Below are 13,747 nucleotides of genomic sequence, written 5' to 3' on the forward strand. Positions count from 1 at the left end.
TGGTGATACTGTATGAACTTGAATTCTCCCCACATTTCTTTAACTTAGAGATCATTATATTCAGGCCATGGTGGGGACTGGGAAAGCATTGATGAGCTTTGTGAAGTCTGGATTTATAGAAAATCAGTCATGTAATAGACTAAATAAGTGCAGCACACAGACATAGTGTGCTATTTTTTATGCTTTGTAGTCTAAATCTTGAGGGGGGTAAATATAAATGAGCTGCCAAAAAAGATTGCAATGGATGTTGATAAAGATCTCACAGATGTGGCAGATATTTTCCAGGTAGCCACTGCTCACTAGTGTTCTAGGGGAGCTGTGACGGCAGAGGGAAGATTGCTTTGTTACAAGCGCTTTATGTTTTGAGGAAAAGTAAAGCCATTTCTCCGCCCCTTGTTGCTTTGTGTTTGACTTAGGGTTAGCCTCTTGGAAGATTCAATGTTTCCACTCCAAACTGTGCACATCGCTTCTAGTGAGCACTGTGCCAGGGCTAAGGACCAATGGAGGGGATTCTCGTACTTAAAGAACTCGTAAGAAAAGCCCTCAGGAGGCATACATGGACTTGTGTTCTCACCAAGAGACAGTTTACCTGAGGCTCATGTTCAGGAGCTGAGAAGAAATTCTCTTTGTAATTCTTGAAATGCCTGTCATAGCATCTAAATTTAGCTGATTTTGTTAGCTTAATTGTTTTTCTGTATTTATCTCTTTTTAGACTCTGAACTTTGTAGAACATTCTATAAGTTGCAAAGAGAAGTTGAATAAAAAAAACAAACTAGGAGCTGCATTTACTGACGATGGTTTTGCCATGGGTGAGCGCAATAGAACTATTTTGCCATCAATTTGTGTTTCCCTTAAAATGGGCTCTTAAAAAAATTGCTTGAAAATGGGTTTATGTGCCTTATAGTAGATTATTTTTCCCAGCAGCGCCTGCTACCAGTGCGAGCTTTTAAACGCGGCCTTTCTGTCATCTAGGCTGTCATGGACCCCACCACGGAGCTTACTGTCTGTCTGATTTCCCCTTCCCTTGGGCTTGCCCTAATCTTAACAGTTAGTTTCCTTGGTGCCTCTGTAATGTCCTCTTTTCTGTCAGTCAGCTTTGGAAGTTTGTATCATGAATAAGCTCCCCCCCCCCCCCCCGTTTTCTGGTGATGTCTATGATTGTGTTATTTTATTTTTATTTTTTTCTTTAGTTTTTTAATACTTTCCACTTATTTTTTTAAAGCAGAATCAGAGAGGTTGTGGTTAACATTATCATTTTTGTTGAGAAATGTGACTTGAAAGTGTTGCTTCAGGTGCCTAGCCTGGTGCGTGGAGCTGTGGATGCAGGGGAAGAAGCATTTCTGTACTCACTGTGATTCACATTTTGCTTTTGCTGACTGTAGGTGTGGCTTATACCTTAAAGCTTTTGGATCAGTACCAAGAGTTTGATTCACTTCATTGGTTCCAGTCTGTTAGAGAAAAATACATAAAGGAGATCAGAGCAGTTGCTAAGCAACAGAACGTGCAGTCAACTAGTCAAGATGAAAAACTACTCCAAACCATGAACCTTACTCAGAAGCGACTGGAGGTCTATTTACAGGTAGTGGATCCAAGTACCCTCCGACTAACTTTAGTGTGTATTACACTCAATACCCAAAGCCGTATGGCAAGTGAGATAGTAGCAGTAAAAAGAACATGTATTAGAATTGATAGTTGGAATCCATTGATCATAAGAAAATTAGATTGGGGTAGGCAAGATGGTCACTGGATAAGCTGCCCTAGGACTGGATCAGACCCCCAGACCCGTGTAGAAGCCGGGGAGGTATAGTTGCCTGAACTCCTAGTACCTAGAAGGCAGATGCAGGAAGTGCCTTCCAGCAAGCTGGCTAGCTAGTCTACCCAGAGTCAGTGATAGACCACGCCTCAACACACAAGTGGAGAGTAGCCTAGGAGGATACACCTCCATACACACACCCACATGCATGGATATCCAGCCACACAGGTAAACGTGCATGTACACACACCAAGCCCATGTTTCCCCATAACTAATTTTCTTTTTATTTCAAATTTTCTCATGTAGGAATTTGAGCTGCTCTATTTCTCCTTGAGCAGTGCAAGAATATTCTTCAGAGCAGACAAGACTGCAGCTGAAGAGAACCAAGAAAAGAAAGAGAAGGAAGGTCAGTGCGTGGTGTCAGCATACAAAGACCCCAAGTCTTGACAGTATACATGAGTGTCCCACTGTCTTGTTAGGTGTCTCATTTACTTAATCTTCTGGAAAACAATACAGCCCTAGCAACGTGTGGGTCCCATGAGATAGAGAAGAAAGGTCCTGTAACAGAAACAAGTTTAACAAGCCGATTCTTCTGTGATGTTGAGGAAACGGGAGGAAGGGAGCTGATGGACTGCAGCTGGAGACGGCTGTGCAGAGCAGGCGATTGGGACAGCAGTGGGCTGAGGAGGTGTCCCTTCCGGGGCTCCTGAGGGCGTGATAAACAGCATCCACTGTCTGCACGGTGAGCTCCCGGAGCATCGTGCGGCAGTGCTGTGCCTGATCGTTGTTTCCATCTGAGCCACAAGGACAGCCTTGTGCCTACTCTGGTGGGGTGAAGGAACCGCACACACCTTATTCTTTGTAGAGGAGCCTTGCGCAGCATCATAGTTCATGTCTCCATTCCTAGCAGACTGGACATGGAAGATGATTGTCTTCTCTGAGGAATAAATAGATGGTTCCTGTCTGTCTCTCATGGGAATCATGACATTTAGTTACAGGAACTAGGTGATGTTTAGTTTTATGGGGTTTTTTTCTTGTTTTTCTCATCTCTGTGTCATGATTTTTTCATAAATTGAGATGTATAATATTTTCAGAAAATAAGGTGGTACTTAAAATGTTTTTTATTTTAAAGTACCCCTCTCCATCTTTGTCACGAGTGGAGCAGTTCATGTGGGTAGACACTTAAGGGAAGTAGTTATTCTTGTCAGTGTTGCATACGTTAATGTTACTCTCCAGGTTAGGTATTAGAAGCATATCCAGGTATCTTTAAATCTGGACACTTAGTGTATTTAAGCCATAACTTGTCCATACTGTTGTTTGAGTTCTTGTTCAAAATAACGTATCCCGGCAGATGCATCTGAACTGTGAGCTGGGACCATGTAAACTGACAGTTGTGGCTTTGAGTTTGCTAAGGCATCTATCTCATGGCACAGCAGTCTGAGCAGATGGCAGGTGGGCTATGGAGCTGCTCTGGGGCCTGCAGCATGAAGACAGTAGGAGCCTCCCTGGCCTTCGGGCTCATGCTGTGGCACTCTCTTGTCTTGTTCTTCAGGGACTCTTGATGGTGTGACTCATGTGCCTCGTCAGTCTTCTTTTTAAGACTGTTGGGCTGCAATTTGCTTATGATGAGAGTTGCTTAAATTAGTTACATTAGTTAAATAACTGACATCTGCTCAGGTATGATATATGCACATGACAGTTTGCACAAAGTGCCAAGGATTTGTTGGCACAAATAATAAAATGCTGTTTTTAAAAAAAACTATAGCCAAGTAGTGATGGCTCACACTTTTAATCCCAGCACTCAGTGGCAGAAGTAGGAGGCTCTCTGAGTGAGCTGGGTGCAGTGGCTCATGCCTGTAAACTCAGTATTTCAGGGCTGACACAGGAAGATCACTGAGTTCAAGGCCACCCTGGGCTCTACATTTGAGCTCTAGACCAGGCTGGCTTGCAGAGCCTTGGAAAATAAAATGAGGAGCTGGGAGACTATTCAGAGGGAAATGCTTAGAGAACTTGAGTTCGGGTCTCCAGCATGCATGTAAAATCCAGGCATGTCTGCAAGCCCAGCCCACCCATGGGGACTCACTGGCCACCCTGTATAGCTAAACAGAGAGCCCCAAGGTCTATTAGAGTCCCTGCTTCATGGCGCAGGAGAGCTGTCTCCATAGTTAAACGCACTGGCTGCTCTTCCAGATAACCTGGGTTTGGGTTCACTTCCCAGCACCTGCATGGCAGTTCACAACCATCTAACTCCAGTTCCAGGGGATCTCATGCCTTCTTCTGGCCTCTGTGCACCTGCCATACATTTATTTAGGCAAGTACCCATACCCATAAAATTAAAAAGTTAAATTTAAAAAATGAGGAGAATGATAGGGGTACTCAGCCAGTATTTGTTATCTGGCTTCTTCCAGGTGTGAGTGTGTGCATGCATTCACATACATGTGTAACGTACACCTATACCACACACACAAAGGAAGTAAAGGAAGTACTCAGTACTGCTGGCTAGGTACTCATCTGGGCTATTCAGACTCTCATTCTAGCTGCATTTCCATCAGTAATGGCAGTACATCACAAAGGTGATTTCCTGTGTGATCCAGATGGATGGAAGATTTCTCTACATACTTAAAAGTAAACTAGTATAATTTGTGATGTTTGGAAAACGTTTTACAGATACAACTTTTTAACTGACATTTGGTACTATAGCTTTTCTCATATTTATTATCTTAAAGTTGACATAAATTTTCTGTTGATGTTTGTACTTGTGCTTTCAGAAGAAACTAAGACAAGCAATGGAGATGGACCCGAGAGCACTGTGTCTGCAGATCCTGTAGTGAAATGATGGTGTGCAGTCATCAGACGTATCATGATGCTTTTCCAGAGACATGGATGCTATGGCGTGCTCGATAAGTTGTCATTCCCAGGTCACACCTATGGAGACTGTACGGCAGTGCTCTGGAGTCAAGCCCACTTTATTTCTGATGCTCTAGCTTTCAAGGGCTGAAAAGCAAACGGTAAGACTGGATCTTTGGAGTGTAGGCTGAAGGTGCCCCTGCGAAACTCTGCCATGAAGCTGGCGAAGGGCAAGTCCAGATCCCTAACCCATCGCCTCCCTTCCCTGTACTCTGTGTGTGTTTGTAATTTGTCTGTGTCTTTGATTCATGTTGATCTCAAGTCATGGGAAAGTCAGTGCATATGCGGTACACAGCCAGTAAATACGCAGTTAAAGAGTTGAGCCTGAAAGTCATGAAGCATCTGTATCAGAGGCTGTGAGGATGCTAGACATGAGCAGACTGCGACTGCCTGTGCACAGCGTGGCCAGCTGCTGATCCTTCTGTGTGCTTGGACTCCACGGGACGCACAGGAGCTGCTGATGTCTTTGGTGAGACATTTTATAATAGTTTACATTGCTTTGGGAACATTTATCCTCCAACAATTGCTTTAAATTTAAGATTTAATACTCAAAGAAAACTCAGATTAAGCCATAGACGGGATCCCACTTGAAGTTTCACTAGGTTTGAAGGCACTCTGTGATACTAGGGAAGAAAAGAATGAATTATCTACATCCAAACTCAGGTTTCTTTATTACTTTCAATTGAAATCTTGGTGGCAGTTTAGACAGAATTTTACTTTAAATCAAGTATAATCTAAGATAGAAGAGTAGATAATAACTGCACTATGACAGGTGTTCAGTAATATACCACTGTGAGAATGAAGCTAGTAAATCACTTACTGATTTTTTCAACGAATGAAAGACTTTGAGCAAATTTAGTTCCCAACAAGCTACTAGCTTTATTTTTGTAAAGGTGTGCTAGTTGATAGTTAAGTGGATTAATCATGGCCTTTTTGAACGTATTACTAAAATGATGCCTTTGGGATGAAAAGGAAGGTTTAGAACTTTAAATACAGTACAGACCTTGTTTTGGGATTGCTTGTTTTCTATTGCATTTACCTGCTTAATCATTTCTTTGGATACATCTTGCATGTAATCCTAACACTAGAATTCTGACATTCTTCCTTGGTTCCCGCTTTTGGAGTGGAGATACAGTGCCCAACCTAGACTCAGTGGTTACGGTCAGGGTAACTGTCTCAGCCCAAGCTAAATACTTTGACTGTTAAGTCAGAAGAAACAGAATAGATTGGAAATGGTTTTTATTATATAAACATGGCTTATAGAATTATGAACAAAGGATGGATTAAAGGCATTTAATGTTTGTAATTGATACTAACTGTAGAGATGGCCCTAAAGCATGCTGCATAATTAATAATTTATATTTTCATTATTATAAATGTTTATATTAATGATACTGGATTTGATTATATCAAATTAGTCACCATTTTATAGTACCAATATTTCTGTCTTTTTCTTAAAAATGTTCTTTGTTTAATTATTCCTGAACATGAGAGTTCACATATTCCTTGGACACTTAAAATGGGAAGTGACAGATAACTGTTTTAACTTTAGTTAAAAATAATGTCACTGTAGTCTGGATAAATTATAATAAGTTCATGTATTTGAAATAAAGTCTTTGACGAGAGAAGTATTTAAATGGTATTAAACTGCTGAGCAGCAGGGCTTCAGTATGTTCACACCTGGCTTACTGTATACGTTAGATGATGGCTTTCTTTTGCTAACAATATTTTTTCAGAAATATTGTAATTTAAATATTAACATGAGTGTTTTGTTGTAAATTCACAGAAAACTTAATGATGTTCAAATTCTCAGGAATTAAGAACTAACCATAACATTGTCAGTTCTGATTAAATTTTGTAAAAGACAGCAAGTTTGTTATCTCACTTGAGTGGGGTTCTCCTTTCCCTTGGCTCAAATAGAATACAAGACGTATAATAAAGCATTAATAAATATAATTTCAAAACTGTCCTTCCATTGGATGCTTATGGTCAGAATTGAATGTTGTCAGCCAGTGGGTTTTCAATGTGCTTTTGCTGCTGTGTGGAATTGTGGATTGAACTAGATAGTTGTCTGCTCCTTGACCCAGTAGTACTTGTTAATCTCTCTTAGGTTCCCTTCCATACATTATGTGTGATCTCTTTTAAAGAAATAAATATATCACCAGGTGGGTGGTGTATGCCTTTAATCTCAGCATTAGGGAGGCAAAGGTCTGAGAGCATCTCTGAGAGCTCAAGGCCAGCCTGTTCTACAAGGTGAGTTCCAGGACAGCCAGGGCTGTGACACAGAAAAACCCTGTCTCAAAAAAACGAAGAAACCAAAACCAAACACACAAACAAAAAGGAAATAAACATATGCACCTAGACAAAAACAAGCATGAATTGGGAATGAATGTTTATGTATCATAGATAAAGAATTTTCTTGATCATTCACAGGTCGCTACTCTTAAGACCCAGCGTGAAGCTACTTCCTTTCCTACTCCTGGAAAGGGAGCCTGGGTTTCTGTGACATGTTAGAATTAGCCATTGTTCCTGTTTACAAATAGGACCTGTTTTGAAATTGTAATAAATAAGGTTTTTATTTTTCCCTTAGAGCGAGTCTTACTTACTGTAGCTCAGGCTGGCCTGAGACTTAGAGTTGCTTTTTGGCCTCTCACATACAGTTATGCAGCTTACTTAGCATTACACTGATAAAATGGAGGCGTGGGCATACCGCCACACGTGTTCCTCACGCTGGGCTGCCGGGTGGAGTAATTCCCTTACAGCATTTGTGACAGACATTTCAGACTGTAGTCCTTTTTTTTTTTTTTTGCTGAATGTTTTTGTTTTGAAACCAAGGCCTTGCAACATTAGGAACAATTTAATAGAATTGTAAAATCTCAAATGAAAGAATGCTAGAACAAGAAGAAATCTGTAGACATGAAGCAAAGTCATGGCACTATGTAGGTGATGATAGCAAAGTTAGAGTTCAGCTCATAAATAAACATGGAGTTACATATAAAAAAGGTAAGTCGATGGATTCACCCTGTTTTAGTGCAGTGGGTTTTTTTTACCACTTTGCCTCTTGGGAATCTCCAGTTCCCATCAGTGAAAGTATACCCAAGAATACAGATGAGATTTATCTTCCAGTTCATACAAATATTTCATAATTTTGCATATGTTTAAGAACTATATAAACATATTTATAGATATGTATGTAGTAAAATATTTTTAGTAATGCTATTAAGGTGAAGGGCATTAAAACATTTATAAGCATGACCTATATAAAAAGCATTATTAATGTATTTAATCCTTGGAAAATTTGTACAAAAGGTAAGCACTAAAAATTACTTACCTCTGATATCTGAATGCCTTCAAAATTAATACATTGAGAACATTTGGAGATTACTTTGTGTCTGAGGTTATGTAGATATCACATGGTAAGTGGTTAAAAGTGTAGACTTTGGAGCAAAATGGATTCAAATGTCAGCTTGCCTAGAAGCAGGTTCCTGACCCTGTCTGGGCTCCATGTGCACCAGTAGAAGTTGGAATGATATAGTAGTATTTAGATCAAAGGCTTCTAAGGACTATGTTTTTTTATAAAGCATTCTCTATATAAAGAGGTAGTCCTTTAGAGCTAGGCATGATGACATATACCATATTCTATATTCTAGTGTTATGGAGAAAAACTAGGGGGAATCTTGAGTTTGAGGTCAGTCTGGGCTAGATGGTGAGACTGTATCTCAAAAAAGGAAGAAACACTACTCAGTACTTACAGAGGTTTCGTTCCTGTGTGTACACTGCTGTTAATATTAACTACTGTAATGTTTAGGTTGTTACCTCTCTTTCCATTGGTAGAAATACATTGGGTGTATAAGTGTGGTTGTTACTAATCTCTGGTAGTGGCTCAGCTAGTTGTTGACAGTGTAGTACTATTCCCATTATCATTAAGGTGTTTGTATGTTGGGAGGAAGGATTAGAACACCTATGAACACTATTTGTGTAGGAATTATTTAAAAGTATTTAATCCTTGTAGAATCTGCATAAAAGCTAACCTTAAGGCAGTCAGAAGGTGAAGGCTAGCCCATACTGGGAATGGAAGTTGGCAGCTAGCTGGCTTCTCATAAGGTCCTTCTCATCTTTCAGTTGGACACATGGTATGGTAATCTTTCAGAGCTTTTCATGCATTACCATGAAGTTGCGACAAAGAACCAAGCCACCCACTGCTTTTGGCTTAGATGGTATGGGGTGAGACTCGGTCCTTAGAAGTCCCTAAGGCTGCTCCACCTCCTGTGGGATCTGGTGGTAATCAGTTCCTGCTTCTAACAGTTGTTTTCTCCAGTAATAAAATTCAGTTAATAGAAATGATCTATTCTGATTTTATGCCTTTAAAAATGGAGTATTCTGAAGTTCTTCCATGTTGATTCACCGCTGCAGTAGACTAAGCTTTCCTTCTCTCATAACTGGTTACATGCACGCCAGTGTTTTCTTCTGTCTGGTACAGTAAAGTCATTTTCATTCATGTCTTGGGGCATGGGTGCTGGGACAGGCGCACGTGGAGCTGATCCCGTGGGTAAGCAAGATCCACTGCTTTATGCCTGCCATCTACTGTGTGTATGTAGCTTTCCCTTCTTGGTTGAGACTGGGCATGTTTGTTTCCAAGCCCAGTAACCTATGAAATTCTCTCATGACTTTATATCTTACAGTCTTTCTTCTCCATATTTAGGTGCTGGCCCTGCCCTTGGTTGTGTCTTTGCTCCGTTTATGTTTTCATTCTGTCACGGTTGTCGTTGGATGTCTTAGTGCAGTCCTTTTAGGTTTACCTCAGGGCTTGCATGGCTTGTTTTATTTTCACCAGTCTGTGTAGTGCTTTAGTGGGTACTGCTGTGGATGGTACTAGGGATTGAACTCAGGGACTTGTTCATGGAGGACAGGTGCTGTGCCTCTGAGCCACAGCCCCGCTTTGGTGTTTTACTTCTCAACTGAGTTATCACTGAGTTTTGTCTATTTGACCCCTCACTGAAAAGCTGTAAAAAAGGAAGTTTAAATGCATATATCAAAGGGGTAGGTCCTTCTAACAGATCTTATGTGGTTACCCTAGTTTGGGGTGGTAAAGGATTTTTTGTGTCTTGTTTTGTGACATATGCATGAGTAAGTGTGTGGGCACCGAGGCTAATGTTGGGTGTCTTCCTCTGTTGCTAACTAAATGGACCTAGTGATAACTGGACTGAGACTGGATGGCTAGCAAGCTCATCTAAGGTCCTTTGACTTACACAGCAAGCACGTTACCCACAGAGCCAGCTTTCCAGCCCCTATGTTTTTCAAGACAAGATTTTGTTGTTTAGCCCAGGCTGGCCTTGAACTCATCCATCAGCTGAGTGTTGAAAATGTAGCTATGTCACTGTCACTGATACTCAGGCCTGATGACACCTGTACCTCTAGCACTCAGAAGCAAGACTGCAAGGCCAATCTGGTCCACATACAAAGACTAGTTTCCTTCTAAGGGTGGTCTATAAACTAACCACAATAAGCAGTTTGAGATGAAACAGTTTTTATTGCTAAATTATTACAAAGACAGGTTGTTGAAGATGGTTACAATTAATTTATGCTGCATGATTTCAAGACTTTACTTCATAATTAGGGGTTGGAGATTGGTCCAGGACCCCAGGAACCAGAAACATCAAGGTAGAAACCAGAACTTCAAACACAGCCCCACAGCCAGCTGAGCTTCAAGTGAGTTTTAAATTAATTGGTCCCTTTGAGGAAGGTCTGGCTCAGAAGAAGCAGGAACTAGTAGAACTGTCCCTTGCTCACAGTGAGTAGCCAGAGAAAGCAGCCACATCTAAGAGGACCTGAAGCTTTTGAATGAAAGCTGGTTCAGAAAGGTTCTGTTGTGAAGGCTTTGCTGTCTGCTAGTGTTTGAGACCAAATTGCATAGCAGTGCCATGAGGTCCAGGCATGAGACCATCAGGTTATAAATATATAATCTTCAGAATGACAGGCACTTAAAACTAAGTAAAATACAAAAATAGATCATATTAATAGGAACTATTTAGTATTTAACAAATTGTAAATCCAGGGTTTTACCATTTATAAAAGGATCCTAGGAACTGAAGTGCTGCTATCCAAATAAAGTGAACAATGCATTTTTATAGCTCTCGTTCTGGGTACCCAACAGTCTGAAGCGAAGACTTACCACAAAGCACCTAAAATAGCATTTGTAGAGTGTAGGCACGCTCTCACCCATTTCTTACTGTCTCCCTCCCAAGTTTCTGTGCCAGGGCATCCAAGGGTACACTCCGCACGTGATTGTTGGTGTTCTAAATTCAGGTCACTGTGCCTGTACGGCAGAGAAGTTGAAAACTGCTTAAGGAGGTGGCTCTCCTTCCCACGTGCTCTGACCCCCGATGCCCAAGTGAGTTATGCTTCAGATTCTGCGCCTCTGTTTTCACTTGGACTTCCGCCAGTGTCATCTGCTTGATCGTTTAACAGTACATACTTTCCATCATTGGTTAGTGGTACAGACAGCATTAATCGAGCCAGTGCTTCTGGATCCTGAAGTTAAGAGAGTTTAAGAGAGAGGGGAGAAAGAAAAAGCTTAAGATGCACTTGAACCTCTGGCTTGGCTTTCAGTGCTGTGTGCTGTAGCCCCATTCCTTCTAACTCTAGTCTGTGCTGTCATCTAAAGACGCGAGGATTACATCTAGATTCCCAGGGGCTTTCCTCTGGGCAATGCATGCCTCCTCCAGGGTCCACATGGCAACACAAAGCTTCACAGAACTTGCCTTGTATATCTTTAAAGCCACTTGGAGTAGGCAGAAGCTGTGCAGGAGCGCACTCTACTGCCCTCACCCTGCTCACGGTTGTTCTTGCACAGCAGACTGCTATAAGCAGGCGTGCATACTTCTCACCTAGACCCTTGCCTGCTGTCTACTCGGCAGCACTTCCCGCTGTCCAGGCTTACATCAATCACCTAACGGCTTTTTAGGTGAATGGAAGACTGCAAACTGTTGAGTAACATAGAGGTCTCCGTCTCTGCTCATATCTAGTAAGCGCCTGGTTGGTGGTTGTCAGGGCTGCTGCCTGTCACCAGCCTCTGGGGACTGGGTGCTAGTGCAGATGAATTAAGTATTGTGTCTTAGTTTGAAAGAGAAGAACCCTAGCCAGTTTGGATACAAGCGAGAGAATTAGTAAAGTGATGCTGCAGCAGTGCTGTGAAGAAGAAAGGCATTACCAGACAGTCACCTGAGCCGGAGCACAGACCACAGCACGGGGGTGGGGTGGGAGGGTTGTTTTTGTTTTAGGGTGCTTTTTTTTTCTGAATATTACTGTGTCTACAAATGTCTTGGTTACTGAACCAGCCCTAAAATGCATCTTACCTTTTGGACCTCAATAATTTCTTTCCCCAAATTAATAGCATAGCATATCTGTAAAAGACAAGAAAATAGTGTTTAGCAAAGATAGGAAGAAGTAAACAATTGTAGAAAACAGTATGTTCCAAGGAGCACAGTGAGCCCTCTGTCTGCTCACACCCAGACGGGAAGACAGGGTCTGCTGCAGGAGCCTCGTTCAGTGGTGCTGTTATGACAACAGAAATATCCCAGGTAGTGGAAGACCCAAGTAACCCGCTGTTTGCAGTTCTTAGCGGGACGCCTTCCCCCACGTGTTCATATACACCGTGGTAAAACAAATACTTAATGACAGGGCTGGTTTTGATGAATCTGAAGGACCAGCTGAGGTCAGTGCTTGTCATACAAAGGAACACTTTTGATGCTCTTTCCTTGGCTTCCTCTGAGACTGTTTTTCTATTTCTCTTTCTACTTTGCTTTAATTTCTTTAAAACTGGTTCTCAACCTGTGGGTCACGACCTCTTTGGAGCTTAACTAATAACCCTTTCACGGGGGTCACCTAAGACCATCAGAAACAGATATTTACATTACAGTTCATAACAGCAAAATGATCGTTAGGAAGTAGCAATGAAAGTACTTTCATGGTTCAAAGTCACCATAGCAATCATTAGGAAGGTTGAGAACCACGGCCTTAAAAGAGCAAATTAGAATGATTTTTAACATTTCATGATATCAAACAATTCTATCTAGTTACTAGGGCTGTTCCCTTTCAGTGAGGCCTTCTTAGAGGGTATTACTGTCTGAATGTCTGGATGGAGGCATGAACAATTAGCCAGGTATTCGGATGGACAGTGAAACCCCAGGCCCATGGAGAACAGCCTTACTGAGGTACAGGCAAATACCTTTTCTCCTTCTGAGTTGCTTTCAAAAATGTATGTGCTCAGAGACTCTTCTCCTGTGGACTCTGGCACCCGGATGACAAAGCCAACCAGTCTTTTGTTTTCTTGATGAGCAGCAAACTGTGTGACACTGGTAAGCTCAAACTTTTTGGAGAGAGTTTAGGGGAAAGACAGGACGGGACAGAATGAATAATTACATAACTGGAATTTAAAAAACAACAACATTGTTTTCTATGGCAAAGTTGAGGATGTACTATATATGGGGATGGGATAGTCATGGGACTTGGAAAGTTATCTTGTGCCTAGGATGGTCTCCAGGGGCAGAGGTATGATTATGAACATTAAGATGTATCAGGTACTTACACAGGCCCTTGACACTTGAGTCTGAGGATCTATCAACCTGAAATTGTAAGAGACTCATTACCATACACATGTTGTTCATAGGAGTTAAATCCCACAAATATCCCATGTATGAAGAGTAAGGCCTGCTTGAGGGAAAGATAAGACAGTCCCGTGTGGAGCTAAACAAAGAATTCTCAACCGAGGAATACCGAAGGGCTGAGAAGCACTTGAAAAAATGTTCAACATCCTTAATCATCAGGGAAATGCAAGTCAAAACAACCCTGAGGTTCCACTTCACACCAGTCAGAATGGCTAGGATCAAAAATAAAGGTGACAGCAGATGCTGGCNAGGATGTGGAGAAAGAGGAACACTCCTCCATTGTTGGTGGGATTGCAAGCTTGTACAACCACTCTGGAAATCAGTCTGGCGGTTCCTCAGAAAATTGGACATAGTACTACCTGAGGATCCAGCAATACCTCTCCTGGGCATATATCCAGAAGATGTCCCAACCGGTAAGAAA

At 41.6% G+C, this 13,747-nt stretch overlaps 2 protein-coding genes across 5 annotated transcripts in view; one reads left to right on the plus strand and one right to left on the minus strand.

Moving 5' to 3' along the window:
• The window catches only part of Washc4 (WASH complex subunit 4), a 51,963-nt gene extending 45,347 nt beyond the window's left edge, over positions 1–6,616 (plus strand). For both annotated transcript variants that reach the window (XM_021175190.2, XM_029482449.1), the window contains 4 exons: positions 713–809; positions 1,383–1,579; positions 2,060–2,159; positions 4,522–6,616. In XM_021175190.2, coding sequence (XP_021030849.1) covers positions 713–809; positions 1,383–1,579; positions 2,060–2,159; positions 4,522–4,589 — 462 coding nt within the window. In that variant the 3' untranslated portion in view covers positions 4,590–6,616. The remainder of the gene's footprint in view (positions 1–712; positions 810–1,382; positions 1,580–2,059; positions 2,160–4,521) is intronic.
• A 3,554-nt stretch (positions 6,617–10,170) lies between these two features.
• The window catches only part of Appl2 (adaptor protein, phosphotyrosine interacting with PH domain and leucine zipper 2), a 47,995-nt gene continuing 44,418 nt past the window's right edge, over positions 10,171–13,747 (minus strand). For 2 of the 3 annotated variants that reach the window (XM_021175188.2, XM_029482513.1), the window contains 4 exons: positions 13,248–13,284; positions 12,888–13,028; positions 12,016–12,063; positions 10,171–11,191 (listed from right to left, as the gene is read on the minus strand). In XM_021175188.2, coding sequence (XP_021030847.1) covers positions 11,057–11,191; positions 12,016–12,063; positions 12,888–13,028; positions 13,248–13,284 — 361 coding nt within the window. In that variant the 3' untranslated portion in view covers positions 10,171–11,056. The remainder of the gene's footprint in view (positions 11,192–12,015; positions 12,064–12,887; positions 13,029–13,247; positions 13,285–13,747) is intronic. The other variant, XM_021175189.2, reaches the window with a different exon arrangement.

Source organism: Mus caroli, chromosome 10 (assembly GCF_900094665.2).
Source record: "Mus caroli chromosome 10, CAROLI_EIJ_v1.1, whole genome shotgun sequence".
Lineage (NCBI taxonomy): Eukaryota > Metazoa > Chordata > Mammalia > Rodentia > Muridae > Mus > Mus caroli.